Below are 15,933 nucleotides of genomic sequence, written 5' to 3'. Positions count from 1 at the left end.
GAAAATGGTAATTGGCCGTTTGCTCCCTTTGAAACAGCGCTTTTAACCCTTGTGTTGTCTTCCTGTCAACCATGAAAACAAGTTATCACTTTTTCTGACATTTTTTTGCCACTTTTTCAATGTTGTGGTGGCTTTTTTTGAGTTTTTTTCCAAAGTTATTTGATATTTCTAATGTTGACATATTCAGCTTGTTTCAAACGCCCATTTTTTGTGATTTAAAAAAAAAACTAAAAAACGGTCAAATTTGACTTGAGGACAACATGAGGGTTAAACTATTTTTTTTTTCTGCATCTGGGTTATTGTTGGTTACATTGTGCATACAAAATCTACAAAAAAAGGTGCATAATTCTGATGAAGGAGGGTTGTTTTCGCAGCCTAAGCAGAACCAAAAAAATCAAAGGTTCAAGAAGAAATGATAGTGGAATAGCTTCTACTTGAAAAAGCCACCAGTTATGTTTTTTAGTCAGATTTTGTGCTTAGAAACAGATAAATACTGTTGTCAAAATGTCTTCAGATACCTCAAAACGTTATGTCATAATATTCTTTACTCTTACGTCATACAACCATTATTTTTTTATATTATTGCATACATTTTTTTGTAATGATAAAGATCTTTATTGATCTTTTCTATAGGTTTTCTTGCTGTATTCCTGCTTCTACAATCTTTTTTTTAATAGTACCTATCACAGTGTTTGTTTCTAGGAGGTAAGCGAGCGTCCTCGAAGCGTAGCTCCCATGGCGCCAATTGGATGCTACCAAGCACTCACCTGGCGTTAGCATCCCATTGACTGCCATTCATTTTGGCTCCACTTTGACAGCGAAGAACTTTACATCTGAAGCGTTTAAAGACTCTATTTGTCTGTTGTTTATTTCTAAAGAAACACGAAAATGTATAAAAGGCTCCATTACCTTGTACCTTACGTTATGGCTCCATAGCAGACGTCTTTCTAAAAATAGGCTAACGATTGCATCATAACCCCGCGACTGGCCGTCGCATAGTCAACAAATCACCGTATTGTCAGGAGAAGCTCGCAGACAGTTTGGACTTACATTAGCTGTTTAGGTTTAATTACTAGCATGTTAGATAGCAGTAATTAGCCTGGGCCTATGTTAATGTTAACTAGCATGTTAGTTAGCAGTAATTAACCTGTGCCTATGTTAATGTTAACTAGCATGTTAGTTAGCAGTAATTAGCCTGTGTCTATGTTAATGTTAACTAGCATGTTAGTTAGCCTGTGTCTATGTTATCTCCTAACATAAACCTACGCTCTCCGTCTCTGCTGATTGGGAATGATTGAGATTTCTCTTGCACAGCTACCAGAAGACTTACAGCTTTCAGACAGGTTGCTCACGTCACATCTACGTCTTCAAGCTCAGTTGGAGGCTGCGCAGTAACGCTCAGCTATCACCGGAAAAGAGCTTCTAACATCCTTCACTGGTCTCCGTCCAGAGCAAGGGGATCTGTTGGTCCATTTCTTTAACTGTCTATGGTTTGTTTACAATAATTTCGGGGTAGAAAACGCCTGCGTCACGTACATGGGCCTACAGTTCAACGGCGCTGAGCAAACAAGGGCAAATTATTTAAACTGTTATTTCAAAGTGTTTGCATCTCATTCTTCCAACATGCTTGATTGATGCGTTCATATCTCAACAATAACATCCATTTTCCTAAAGTTAGGCTTGAGACGGAATTTACCCGTCGGGCCACAGATTAAAGAAATTGACAGTTTACGTTTACCCAAGACTAGAAGCTGGTCCGACCGGCGGTGAGACGTTGCCCGGAAAAATTATTTAATCAATAATCAGACTGTTTGACAATTGTTGATCAACTATTGGATTAATCGAATAGTGTTTTCAGCTCTAGAAGGAAACGTGTAAAAGACAAAACTTTGAGAAAGTTATGTGACGATTTTTGATTTTTGAGATGTTTAAAAAGGGAGTGATGCAATTTTGAAGTTGTTATTGTGGAAAGTGTGTGTGTGTGTGTGTGTGTGTGTGTGTGTGTGTGTGTGTGTGTGTGTGTGTGTGTGTGTGTGGTGTGTGTGTGTGGTGGTGTGTGTGTGTGTGTGTGTGTGTGTGGTGTGTGTGTGTGTGTGTGTGTGTGTGTGTGTGTGTGTGTGTGGTGTGTGTTGTGTGTGTGTGTACTCTCTACAGGTTTTAATTTTCATGTGTTGATAGATGACTCCTACCTGCCTTTGATGTGTGTGTGTGTCTGTCTGTCTGTGTGTCTGTGTGTGTGTTGTCTGTGTGTGTGGAAGAAGAGAGAGAGAGAGAGAGAGAGAGAGAGAGAAGAGAGAGAGAGTCCTGGTTTCCTCTCTTTGGCTTTGAAGTGTTTTCTACAGGAAGCTTCACACTGTTTACTCTGCTGAAACATTCCTTCCTGCAACCCCCAAACACACACACACACAAAACACACCACACACACACTGTCTCCCTCTCCGCCACCTCCCCCCCTCTCTCCTGCTTCCCCTCTCTTTTCAGAAAACCACACATCAAAGGCTGCTGGATGGGGGTGTGAGGACCTGCTATTCTACAGGTGTGAGGTTATTGGAGCTGTGTGTGTGTGTGTGTGTGTGTTGTGTGTTGTGTGGTGTGTTGTGTGTGTGTGTGTGTGTGTGTGTGTGTGTGTGTGTGTGTGTGTGTGTGTGTGTGTGTGTGTGTGTGTGTGTGTGTGTGTGTGTGTGTGTGTGTGTGTGTGTGTGTGGCTCGTAAATGCTCTGCTGTTTTACATGTAGGCATCATGTTTGAAAAGGGCCCAACCCGAGTATATTTAGACACAGCCGACTAGTTTATCTGTGATCGATTAACTGTAGTCCTTTGGTGTTTTTTTAATGCAGGACTGTTTTCAGTCTGAATGTTGTTGTTTTTAAACAATGTGTTTATTGAATTTTGATTATACAAGATAGTTCACAAAGAAACATTATTTTCATCGCTCTCTTCACTTTAAAAAAATACAAAGGTGTCAAACAAGAATGGGTCCATATACCCAACAAATATCGCCAGGTACCCAGAAACCAAATATACATTACTGTACTTTGCACACAAAATTCCCATTTTCCAGCAAGACACTATAACAGAAAAGAAAATAAGTAAATAATCCAATCTAATACTGCTTCATAGTTACACCTCCTGTTAAAAGTGACCAATATTATTGTTTTTAAAACTTTGCAGTGTCGCTGTTCTCACTCCTTGCTCTTTGTCCTGCACATGTTCATTTTTGGGTGTTTTGGGGTGTGATGAAACTAGAATTCATTTAATCCCTAGACCTAATGAGGGAAACTGGAACTTTTTACTGGATATTTTCATACGTCTGGTTCCTGCAGAAGGCAGGAATGAGAGATGATTTAGGTCCATGTAAACGCTCCCTGGCTAAACCATCTGCTGAAGCCATCACGCCTGTCTCAGAGGAGGAAGACGCACCAGCTTTCATCCTCTCTCTGGATTCTTCATCTCCTCCATTCTCTCTCTCTCTCTCTCTCACCCTCCTATCATCTCCGAAGCATGTTTCCAAGCTGTAACCGTGTCACGTACTCCATCATCATCCAGGGCTTCGGTGTGTTTTAGGCATCAGAGAGAAACAGAGAGCCTTACAGAGCGTCACGGCTGGGTGGGCGTCCGATAGAAAACATGTGTGCTTTCTGGTTTTCTGGTGAAGGATCGATGCGGGAACTTCACCTCTTGCAAAAAATTTGTCTTCATTGATAAAAAGTTTGCTTAAAAATCGTTTTAGTCTCAACATTTTTTTTTTTTTTTTGCTCTGTTTTTGTCTTGTCTTTCACTAACAAAAACAAAGAAACAATTTCAGGTACCGTCTGAATGTCCGATTAAGGAGATGACAGATGTTTTTTATGAATAGGGTTTGGAGACAGGCAGGGGAAACCTTGTGCTGTCTTTATCTCCATGTTTTGTCCACATTTGTTGCTCCACAGGATTCTTGGAAAGTGGCTCTGGATAGTTTGTAGGTTGGCCAGGTTTATCATATTCACATGGCGTCTTATAGATAGATAGATAGATAGATATTGATCCCAAAAAAAGGGAAATTATTGTGTTATAGCAGCAAACTCACATCAGTCACACAGCACAGAATGTAAATATAAATGAAATGCTAGGATACAATATACATACATACATACATACATACATACATACATACATACATACATATATATGAAATAATAGTAATAGAAATAAAAATATAAGAACAAATATTTGAATATATACTATTTGTGAAATCCATGAAATGATAAACTTTTCTCATTACAAACAACAACAGAAGATGGGAATAATTTGAAAAACGTTTTAGCTATCTGTGATTGTTTGATTGCTAACGTTAGCTCAAAACGCCATTCAAGTTGCTCTAGCCAGGTTAGCCATTCTTAGAAATACCAGTTAATAACAACGCATTATGCTGTATTTTGTGCATTCAAACACCATAGCAACAGGTCCCCAGATGGACGTTGGACAGTACCGTGTGTACGACTAATCTAATGAGACACAACTGAGACAGAAGTGCTAAAATAAGAACAGTATATTTCTACAGCTTTCACTACTGTTGATGCACGGAGCAGCTATGTTGGATTTTGTAATCGTCTTTGGTCAGGGTTGGTAAGGTGCTCCCTGCTTTCCGACTTTAGGGGGCGTTCCGGTTCACTTGAACAAATTTAACTTCCCTGTTTAAATGGAACGCGTCCTGACCCACTGCTAGCCCAGGGTAGCTAGCCAGCTAGTTGGTTCATGCTGCTGGTGGTGACCGAAGTTGGTTTGTGTCTTTTGAAAGAAAGTCAGGTTTAGTTCTAGTCGTGTGTGTGTGTGTGTGTGTGTGTGTGTGTGTGTGTGTGTGTGTGTGTGTGTGTGTGTGTGTGTGTGTGTGTGTGTGTGTGTGTGTGTGTGTGTGTGTGTGTGTGTGTGTGTGTGTGTGTGTGTGTGTGTGTGTGTGTGTGTGTGTGTGTGTGTGTGTGTGTGTGTGTGTTGTGTGTGTGTGTGTGTGGTGTGTGTGTGTGTGTGTGTGTGTGTGAGATTCTTTTGAAGCACAACTATCACAGCAGGAGAGGAGTAGATCCTCCTGGGTGAGGAGGAAATAGGAGTTGTGATGTAGAAGAAGGGTGTGTGTGTGGGGAGGGGGGGGGGGGATCATTGAGGAGCAGTCATGCAGGAAGAGGAAGCTGCAGGTTTTGTTCCTGTGGTGGGAAATCTCTGGTTGGCTGCCCCCGAACACACACACACACACAGTTTGCATTGTTGTCCAGCTTATTTCTGGACTTGTCGCTCCTCTGGAGCTTCTCAGATCAGATGTGATCAATCGACAGTGAAAATCTGATCACATCTGGATCCAGGATTGTTAGACAGAAGATAATCAGAAATTCACATTCTGAATAATTGGTATGTAAATTGGAAATCTCACATTGTCTTTTGGGTTGATGTGTTTTCATGCTCACTGGCTGAGCAGGTTTTTCGGCAGTCTGTCAGCAGTCCATCTAACGGGATCTGGGTTCTCCATTAGTGTGTATCTCCGATGATTTAGAGATCTGTTTGCTACACAGGGACGAAACTAGTCTCGCATTGCCAGACCTTCCTCCACAGGACTGCGGAGGAGGGTCTGGCTAGAGAACAGAGCATTCTGGGATGGGAGAAAAACATGCTCTGGCTTATTGGCATTTCTTTAAACCAATCACAATCATCTTGGGCGGTGCTAAGCACCAGACGGAGCCCCTGCAAAATGAGGAAGTAAAGAACTTGTTTTGGTGGAATCATGTGTACGTTTAAAAGCAGTTTCAGTCATACACCAGAAAACTGAGACTGGACAGACTGGAGTCTAGCTAGCTATCTGGATTTACCCTGCAGAGATCTGAGGAGCTGAGTGAGTGAGTCTGTGATGCCTCATGGGCTCAGATAGGTACAAATGGGATTGGGACAGCACTTCACGAGATCCCATGTTACCATGATAACGTTCAATAACAAAGATGTCGCTGACAATTGCCGGTTTGGGTATTTTCATTTTAAGTTTGTTGCTTTCCACACGGCCAAGGGCCAGGAGACGGCCAGCTGATTCCACATTTCTTCAAACTCTTGTTTTGCAAGCTGGACAACAGGACCGTTCCGTTTTCCGTGGTCGGGTGTCGTGCAGTTGTGTACCTTTTTTTTTAATTTCCGTATTTCCCAATGGTCTCCTCTGTAAACGTCTCAACGCTTTGAACTGTGGGTAATTCCCTTTGGTGAAGTCTGCATCGACGCAGACTCACGGAAAGGGCTCGGTAAGTGTGTACCTCAAACCCTCACGCCCTTTGAAATTCGACATTGGGACAACCCTAAGCCCTTACGAGTTTTTGCGAGATTGCGCACCAATGTCCGTTCGTCCGGATTTTGGGATTGGACCAAAGACCACAGGTTGCAGACATCCGGGGGGAATTTCGCACCGGAGCAAACCCGGAAGTGTAACATCGTGGATTTAGACTAGGATGAAGCTGACCTTGTTCTTTACCAATTTTCCACTAACACTGAATCTTATCAATACAAAAACCTACTACCACCCTTTAAGTTTAGTTGTTTTGAAAGAATGTTTCCTTCAACATCCAAGCACAGTCCCACGGTTTCTTTGCTTTCTCTCTTTCTCCGTGAAATGCGGTGGGAAACGTTGAGCTCTAACAAACAATCTGTGGGTCATTGTGAAATATAAAGTCTACCTGTGCTACGTTGGTGTGTTAAATAAAATGGACCATTTAAGTGACGTTCCCACCACTCCGCCGCACAACCCCACGGAAAATCGGCAGATCCTCTTTTTTGGGTGTAAGAGTATAAATGTCCCTGTCCTAAGTCTCCGGTCCTTAAGTAATTTACTTTCCAACACTGCTGGTCAGATGTGTACTATGGATATCATAATAAAGTATACATTATTATTATTTTGGTTGCTACTGAAAAAGTATCAAAGCCCAATACCAAGCTCTGATTCTGGTTCCCCAGACATCTTCATTCTGTTTGTACCCCATGAACAGCACGTTGATTAAAGGTCAGCTCGTGAGTTTGTCCCGTGTTCCCTGTTCCACATCTGGAAATGGTCTGGCCGTTCCAAACAAAATGAAGGAGAGGAGAAGTCTGCTACATGAACCTTGAAAGCTGTAATTTAAGGAGTTCCTGTTCAATCAGATTCCTCCATCTCTTCTTCCTTCCTTCCTTCCTTCCTTCCTTCCTTCCTTGCTTCTCTGCAGGGTTTGTGATTACCTCTCCTCCTTCATTCCCCCTTCTGAAGCCTCCTTTTCTGTATTCCTTCTTCTATCCAGCCTCCTTTCCTTTGTTCTTGTGTCCTTTCCTCCTTAACCTTTTTCCATTCCTCCAGCAATCTGATTAATTGCTGTTGATGTGCTGCTACTGAGCCTGCAATTAGCTGTCTGATTACCACAGGAACTGATTTAGTGGGCTGTGGGGATTCCCGAGGGAAATTCGGTTTTCTTCAGGGTTTGAGTTTTCCCCGCGTGTATTCATTTGTAGTCCACTTTGGTTCTTTATTGTGATTCTAAAAAGGGAACCACACTCAGGAGTCGAACCTACAACATTTCCCAAACGTTCAGTGCGTCTGTTGACCGTGTGTTGGATGTCCAACAGCTGCTTTTCAGATCTTTGTCTTGTAAGGAACTGCTTTAAAAATGATCTTTTCTTCAGTTGTTTACTGATGTGACTCAGTCTGTTCAGGCCTCAGGGGGTGAATGTGTGTGTGTGGGGGGAGTAATGATTATTACTAGTCAGAAACACCTGGCAACAGGAAGCAAGAAAAGTCTCTTTCTCTGTCTGCCTCTTTGAAAGATTGTCAGTTGCGTAGAATAAAGATTTGGCTTGTGGCGATGGGCAGGGTCAGCGGCAGAGCACTGGTGTTAGAGAAATTGCCTTAATTCTGAATTATCTAATTATTTAGGTACAAATTTTTTCACAGTGCAGTCCCACTGTGTTGCGTGAAATGAGCAGGAAGTATGTTAGTACTAATACTTGTGTATTAGAAGGCCAACAGACTAGAGATGGTTAACGGCATCGGTACCTAGCATGCTGACATAAAAGGTGCGGAGCAAAACATGGAGCGGCTTGTCACTTGCTGTGTTTCCACTTCACGGTAAAATGACAATGGCTGGTCCACCTTAAAGGTCAGGCCATCTTAAGTGAGCCTATGCCAAAGTTGTTGCTAGCTTCGGGGCTAACTCTCTTCACTTTAATTTAGCTTGTGTCTGCTGGGCTTGCAATAAATACACTGGCGGAAACCCTGCAGCTCTGACCACCCACTGCTGGACAGCTTTCACAAGCTCCATAACACCTACGTGTGTGTGTGTGTGTGTGTGTGGGGTGTGTGTGTGTGTGTGTGTGTGTGTGTGTGTGTGTGTGTGTGTGTGTGTGTGTGTGTGTGTGGTGTGTGTGTTGTGTGTGTGTGTGTGTGTGTGTGTGTGTGTTGTGTGTGGTGTGTGTGTGGTGGTACACTGACGCCCTAAGGCAATGCTTTGGCAACACTGGGCATGTGCGTGCTGGTGTAAACCAGAAGCAGACTGTCTGATGTTAACTCTGGGGTTGTAAATCATGGCTGTATTATTTAAAAACCGAAAACACGTAGACCAACAATGGCGATAAAGTAAGAGCGGGGATTTATTTTCTTGGTCTGGTGACGAAGTTGACCTGTTACTGAAAGGTCTGTAAGCTACCTAACCGAAAAGACTGACTGATAACACATCAGTTAATCTTTTCGGAGACTTTTTTAAACGGAGACCTTTGGAAACAACACGTTTCCAAAGGTCTCCGTTTCAAACCCCGTAGTTTTCAAACCAAAATGGAGGCAGCAGTGTTTCCAAAGTGTTTTAGTTTTAGGCGCTCAGAAACGCCGGAGTAGTGTGGACGCAAGGTGTAAATGTTTGTTTTTAAACCAAAACGTAGTAGTGTAAATGTTAGACAGACAACAGCACTGCCTGAAAAAATGCCAAACCTCCTTCGATTGAGTCCACTTCATTCCAAGTCTAGACACAAAGCGCTTCAGCTAATTATAATTTAAGTTGTCCGCAATAAACTGGAACCAGTCTCAATACAATGTGGTGTCACCTGGCAAGCAAGATGCTAGCCAATCAAATGCAGCCAAACGCACATTCCTATCTACTTTGTAGGCTAACTTGGTTATTCATCTCTCTGTATAAATGATTCTATGATCCTCCCCCTCTGCAGATAATGGATGTCTCAGACTCCTCCACATTCAGCCATTTATGCTGCCAACAGGACATCTGGACATATATATATATATATATATATATATATATATATATATATATATATTATATATAATATCATAAATGTGTGTGTATATATATCTTTTGATATTTTTTGGAAAGCCAAAAATAGCACCTTTTGTATCTCATTCTTTTTGAGGGACATTTGTTTTTGAAAGGGCCATAAAGGCTTTTGTAATCCCCCTGTTCAAAGTGCTGCTGATGGTTACAGTAGGTGTTATCCAGTGTTAGTGTTGTTGAAGTCTGGGTGTGTTGTCTGTGTGGGGCTTCAGTGGCTGTATATTGTGTGTGTTGTGTGTGTGTGTGTTTTGTGTGTGTGTGGTGTGTGTGTGTGTGGTGTGTGTGTGTGTGGTGTGTGTGGTGTGTTGGTTGTGTGTGTGTGTGTGGTGTGGGTGTGGATGGGTTGTTGGGGTACAGTGACTGCTAATAAGCCATGGCACACTTTCTATCACACACACACTACACACACGCACTAGGGAGTCTGTCTGATTGGCTTCAGGTGTAGCCTGTGGTTGTTGTGTGTGACCACAGCCTGACACCTCTGTAAAACGCCGGTGTGTGTGTTGTGTGTGTGTGTTTTGGGGCATGCAAATGAAAACAGGGTCAACGCTGTAAAACTGCTCTGCTGAAACATTCTCACTTCATGAGACGCCATGCCTTCTGCTTTAGGACACACAGAAAGGGATTCTGGGGAAGAAAGAAAGAAAGTAAAACTCACAAGGGACGTTCACACCTCGGATCATCTCACCATTCATCGTGCGTCACTGTATCTGCTGTCATTTATAGTTAAATAGAGCCGGGTGGAGCTTGGACAGATATCCAGTAGAACCAAACCGCTCCAGCAGTTTCTTTGTTCGGAGCAGCGGAAGTGTTAGCAACCGGCGTTGTTTTAGTACAGAGGTTGTTGCGTGTTCTGGATCCTCCGTTCCTTTGTCTTTTCATTGTGAAGTTATCACCTGGACCACAAGGAATCTGCGGAAGCAGAACTTCACAGAATCTTAAACAGATTTTAAACAATTTGAAATAAAACTCTGAATCTTAAAGCTATAGTGCGTAGTTTCTGTCTACCCCATGAGGAATGCGTTGTAATAACAGCTAAACCTTCGGTGCATCCACGTGATACAAGCCTCCAAAAACACGCCGTCAGTTAGCCGCTTCAGCTGTTCTCAAAACAGGTTTCTTACTTTTTTTATTGTAATTTTTCTATTCTATATTTATGTTATTGACTGTTGCAGTACTTTGCTCTATTGTTTATTCCCTTTCGATATGTTTATTGTAAGCACCACACACCGAACACACGTTGTTCCCAAATATTTTAAGTGGCCTAAATAATCTAACCCCCCCCCCCCCCCCCCCCCCCCCTTTGTTTGCTCTCTCTTAGGTCAGTCCGGTGCAGATGGAAGTCGGGGGTTGGCCGTCATCTTCCAGAGCTGACAGTGAGTTAATCTGTAACTCTGTAAATTCGGACATTGACTTTGGTTTATCTTGAATACCCAGGTGTCGGAGTCCCTTTTACTCCACACCCACACTACTACATTTTCATTTAAAAAAAGGCGATCTCTGAACCTCAAGGTGTTTTAGCACCATTTCAGAACTAATCTCCATCCATGCCGACCAACTGAAAACACACATCACAGACCGTTCACACACACACTGGGCATGGTGCAGCTGCTCAGTGGCCAGCGGGTCAGACTGTGTTTGTACTGGGCAGATTCCAGGTGTGAGTGGGATCAGGGCGTTCCTGCAAAATGAAGACTTGCTCTTAGTAACCCTTTGCTGAATAAATAAAGGTAAAAAAAAAAACACAGTGTAAGGCTGATAATGCCGCTGGACACAGGAATTGGAGCCAATCACTTGAATGAAAGCTCATCTTCTGCCCATGTAGGCAGTAGAAGTAGATTATAAAATGTAGAATTTAACTGCACAATCGCTGCTAGCATCGACAAGAAGATCAGAAACGGCCTTAATTCATTATGTCGAATTAACCACCGGTGGGCAAGGCTGATTGTTTTCTTCTGGACAAGGGTCATGTGATAGAGGGATGACGAATCAGTGAAGGACACGGGGTTGATAAGGGATCATGGGTTTCCAAAAAGTCTGGTTCTCCCCGTCCAGATTACACGCAGCCCCAGGTGCATCTGAACTTTTACAAATCTCTTCCTTTTCGGATTTTTAAAAAAAAATTTTTAAGATTGGGGAGGGCCAGGCCAAATGTAGAAAAGCTATGCATTTTAAAAAAAAAAGCGTATAGATGTTAGTTTGCCTTGTTTATTAACATTTAGATCCCCAACAATCTCTTTAAAGTTTAAATTACCAAGGATAACCCTTTAAATCATTTTCCCAGATTTTTTCCCCGGGGTAAACTCTAACCCCCTTTCACCCCCCCATCTCCACCCCCCTCCCTTCCTCCTCTTCGTCTTTGTTCTTTTCATTTTAAAAAGTCAGTTCCTGAGCCTACCGTCCCTGCCCTTGCCTTTGTCTGTCCCCTAGGGGGAACACTTCAAACCTGTGTTTGGGGGTGTGTGTGGTTGTGTGTGTGTGGTGTGTGGGTTTTGTGTGTGTGTGTGTGTGTGTGGTGTGTGTGGGTGTGTGTGGGGTTGTGTGTGGTGTTGTGTTGTCACCCCCTGCCCCCCTTTTCTCTAAACCCTCCAGCTTTTGGAAAAACGACATGGAGGAGAGGGGAACTTTTCCCCTCGCTTCACCTTGCTCTTGCAGCATGTTGTGTTAATATTAATCGGGGGGCCTTTGACCTCCAGGGGTCACTAATGCTGACAAAATCACAATCTTAATTTCATAAGTTTTGAGATATTTTATTTTTTTCATGTTTCAAAATAAATTGAAACCACAAACAAGTTTGCTGCTATGGCCCTTTCCCCACACCACCCACACACCCACAACACACACCACACCCACACCAACACACCACCCCCCACCACACACACACACTTTACGGGTTGTAATTTCTTCAAAACCAAATCGTCCCCAAAAATGACTTACAAAGGACCCCGACCATTTTTTTTGCAACCCCCTGTGTACCCCTTCTCCCCTTACAGGTAGGCTCTCTCCTCAGGAAGACATTTTTCACTACATTTACCCAGAACGGGTATTCAAATGTGGCTAACACAAAAATACCCCTGGGTGAATAATCAACTACCTCAGACTTTTGGCGGGGTTCTCCCAAACTCCTGTTAAGAGCAAATCAGCACCTATCAGAAGAGAACAAGACGAGACAAACAGAGAGAGAAAGAGAGGTTAATGGGAAGTAGGGGTTTTTGGCGGCGGAAATGAAAGTGCCTGCTTACGTTTGTCTCCTGTTGTCGTAGCTGATTTCTTTGCATGTGTGGGATTTAGAAACGCCTGAGACAGTCCCCCGTGTGCTACTTTGCCATTTTGTGGGCTGATTTGCTGGATTTCACATTTTAGCTGCTCTCTGTCTCTGGTCCTCAGGGGAAGGGGGAGTGGCCAGGGCAAAGGGGGAAAAAGCCATTTGTTTTTTTTAAACCAAATACTTATATATTTCAAGGGTATCTTTTGCATTTTCTAAACACCCTCCATTATCCCCACCCCTGTCATTTTGAAACCATCGCAACATCAGGTGTGCGCAAACCACAAACACACACACACACACACACACACACACACCACACACACGCAAAAAGACCTTCTTGAATTTATGTAGAAATTCTGGGGTTTGTTTTTTAAACCACACTGCACTTCTGAAACAATCTGAATTGTTTGTGTTTGTTTTTTGTGTGGTTTTTTGGGGTTGTGTGTGGGTTTTGCGTAGAAAACCCAAACTATTACAAGACAACCACATTGCTTTTTTGGGGTCTTTTCAGGGATTTAATTTTGGGCACGTACTCCCCACAGTAATTGCCCTTTACCCCCCCCTAAAACATAATAACATACCCCCCAAACAATGAAAGATTTTTTTTTTTTTTGCATTAAAATAAATTTTTTACTGGGCAATGCAAACTATCAATAATAAATGTTCCCTTTTTTTCTTAGATTGGCTCTTGTGGGTTTTACTATGCAATCAGTTTTATAAACTCTTATAAAATCCCCTAATCGTAACACCTTTTACTCTGCTTCATTTTATAATTTCCACACCCCCCTTTTTTTTTTGCGTCAGATTTTTTTTTTTTCTTCCCCACAAAATTTTGAAAAATACAAAAAACCCAGGCAAACCGGAACTAAAAACGGTCCCCGGGGCCAAAAAAACCCGAGAAAAATGGAGAAAAGAATCCCCTCATCTTTTCCTCTTCTTTAACGGAATAAGAACATGAGGAAAAGCAGGGAATGAAAATGGAAATTGCCTCCTCCTCCAACGTGGTCTTTTCCTTTGGGCCCCCACCTCCCTTTTCTCCTCCCTTCATCCTCTCCTTTGTCCTTTTTAAGAAGCTCGGATACAAAAAAGGGGAAAGGAGGAAAGGGCACAAAACTGCAAACCCTTTCCCCCCTTTTCCATGAGAACTTATGTGGAGAAAAGGGGGCGTCACCGTGGGCCCCCTTTCCTTTTAGCCCTGAAATGACCCCCCCCTTGAGAAAGGGGCGTGGGGTCGTGTCGATCCATGCTCCCTTTCCTCCTCCCCTCTCTTTTTTCTTTTTAATTCCTTCCTCTCTCCCCCTTTTCCCCTCCTCTTCCTCACCTCAAACCTCCCGTCAATAGGGATGGCAGGGGGAAAACGGAGCAGGGGTCGTGTCCGGGGCGCACCCCCTTTTTTTTCTGACCGCTAATTTCCCTTTTTTCTCCATCCCTCTCGGTTCATGGCTGCGCTCCCTCCCCTCCTCCTCCCTCCCCCTCCTCCTCCCCCCTCCTCCTCCCCTCCCTTCTCCTTCACGAGATAAAAACAGGGGAGTGTGGGGAAAAGGTTCCAAAGGGATTTTATTTTTTGAAATTTTCCCAAAGTATTTTGTTTTGACTATTCATTTCCTATTAGTTTTGTTTTTGGGTTTTTTTCAGAGTTTTTTTTTTTGCTAGTTTTTTTTGTTTTTATTTTTTTTAAAAAAGTGTAGTTTAGTTTTCCATTTTTGGTTTTGTCAAAAAAAAAAAGAAATTTTGGGAAAACAATTTAATCGCACCCTGTATTTTTTTAAAACTACAAAAAGCACATCGTCCCCCCCGAAAAGACCCCGATATTTGGAAATGATTAAATTTTTTTACAAATTTTCTGATTCCGCTTCTTAAATTGGATTTTTCTATGTCTTCTCCCTCTTAAGTAAATAAAACTTTGAGAACCAAGTTGAGGACTCATCTTTGGCCCTTTTGGGGGAAAACAAACCACTTTTTAACCATTTTTGACATTTCTAGAGCGAACCACATCATCAACCAAAAAACATTCAACAGTTAATCGCAAGAAAAATCTTTTGTTGGGAGCCCTCGGTGTCCATGTTCATTTTAGGGGTGTTTAAGTATGCGAAAAGGGGTTTTTAAATTATGGGAAAAGTCTGTGTCTCTCGCCCGCAACTTTTTTATTTAACACCCGTTGGGAAAAAGTGATCCTAGGCACCGACGTCCCTTTAGCCACTGGGCCCGTGGGAACAGGGCCCCGTGGGCTCCACTGGTCTGGCCTCCACTGGTCCCGTCTGGTTGTCTTGTACCTTCTGCCCCCCTGTCTGTCTGCACCTTCTCCGCGGGGAATTTAAAAATATGAGGGAGGAGGACAAAAAAAAACCTTCAAAGTCTCTAATCCGTAAAAAATTTCCCCCCGGGGGTGTTGTGTGTGTGGTGTGGGGGTGTTGTGGGTGGGGGGTGTGTGTGGTTTTGTGTGTGTGTTGTGTGTGTGGTGGGGTTGTTGTGTTGTGTGTGTGTGTTTGTGTGTGTGTGTTTGTGTGTGTGGTGTGTGTGTGGTTGTGTGTGTGGTGTGGGTTTTTGTGGTTTTTGTGTGTGTGTGTGTGTGTTGTGTGTCTTTGTCAAGCCCGAGATAAGAGAGAGAACATCTCACCTCAATGCCACATTTTGACCGTGAGGAATTGTGTGGGCGCGTGTAGGGGCCCTCTCTCTCCTCCCCTCTCTTGTTGACAACCCTGTTGTGTTTTTACCGGGGAAAAGAAAACCCAGAAAAATTTCATGTCACGTTTCATTGGCACAGCCAGAATCCGTCCTCTGGAACCCCTCACGTCCAATGTCCTTCCAAAAAAGCTAATTTTTTTTGTGTTGCCCAAAAATTTAGACACAATTTTTATACACCCAAAAATAAATTGGCGGTTTTGCAAAATAAAAAAAACTCAACTATTTTGATCATCTTAAAACTTTGGGAATTTTTGGTTTTTCAAAAATCTTAAAAAAATTGACTTATTCAGCTTCTTTAGGGTGGGGAAATTTTCTCCTTTTAGTAAAATAAAGGCCTTAAATTCTGGACTGCTTTTAAATGTCGACAAAAAAAAGCCCTTTGAAAAGACAAACCCCGACTCTGGAAAACCGTGAATCTATTTTTTTTCTTTTTAAAATAGAAAAAAAGGGGCCCCCCCAAAACCCGTAGGAATTTACCTGTCGGGAAAAGGGATTTACATTAAGGGGTTTTAGATTTTTGTCTGGCAAAGTGGTATACATGGAGTCTTGTTTTTCCCCAATTTTTTGCTCTAAAAGAAAATCCCCTTTTAAACAAGGTTTTAACATGTTTAAAAACACCAAACCCGAAATTAAACTGCCGAGCAAAAAAAAACCCGCCCCCACTGCAGCGTTTAA

The 15,933-nt window shown here is 42.6% G+C and overlaps 1 protein-coding gene across 1 annotated transcript in view; it reads left to right on the top strand.

Moving 5' to 3' along the window:
• Window positions 1–15,933, top strand: part of il17rd (interleukin 17 receptor D) — a 36,074-nt gene that overhangs the window by 905 nt on the left and 19,236 nt on the right. Inside the window, exon 2 of the mRNA XM_032512991.1 lies at window positions 10,627–10,681. Within this exon, the coding sequence (XP_032368882.1) occupies window positions 10,627–10,681 (55 nt within the window). The remainder of the gene's footprint in view (window positions 1–10,626; window positions 10,682–15,933) is intronic.

Source organism: Etheostoma spectabile, chromosome 4 (assembly GCF_008692095.1).
Source record: "Etheostoma spectabile isolate EspeVRDwgs_2016 chromosome 4, UIUC_Espe_1.0, whole genome shotgun sequence".
NCBI classification, from domain to species: domain Eukaryota; kingdom Metazoa; phylum Chordata; class Actinopteri; order Perciformes; family Percidae; genus Etheostoma; species Etheostoma spectabile.
The sequence above is the reverse complement of the archived record's forward strand: the minus strand, read 5'-3'. Positions and strand labels throughout refer to the sequence as shown.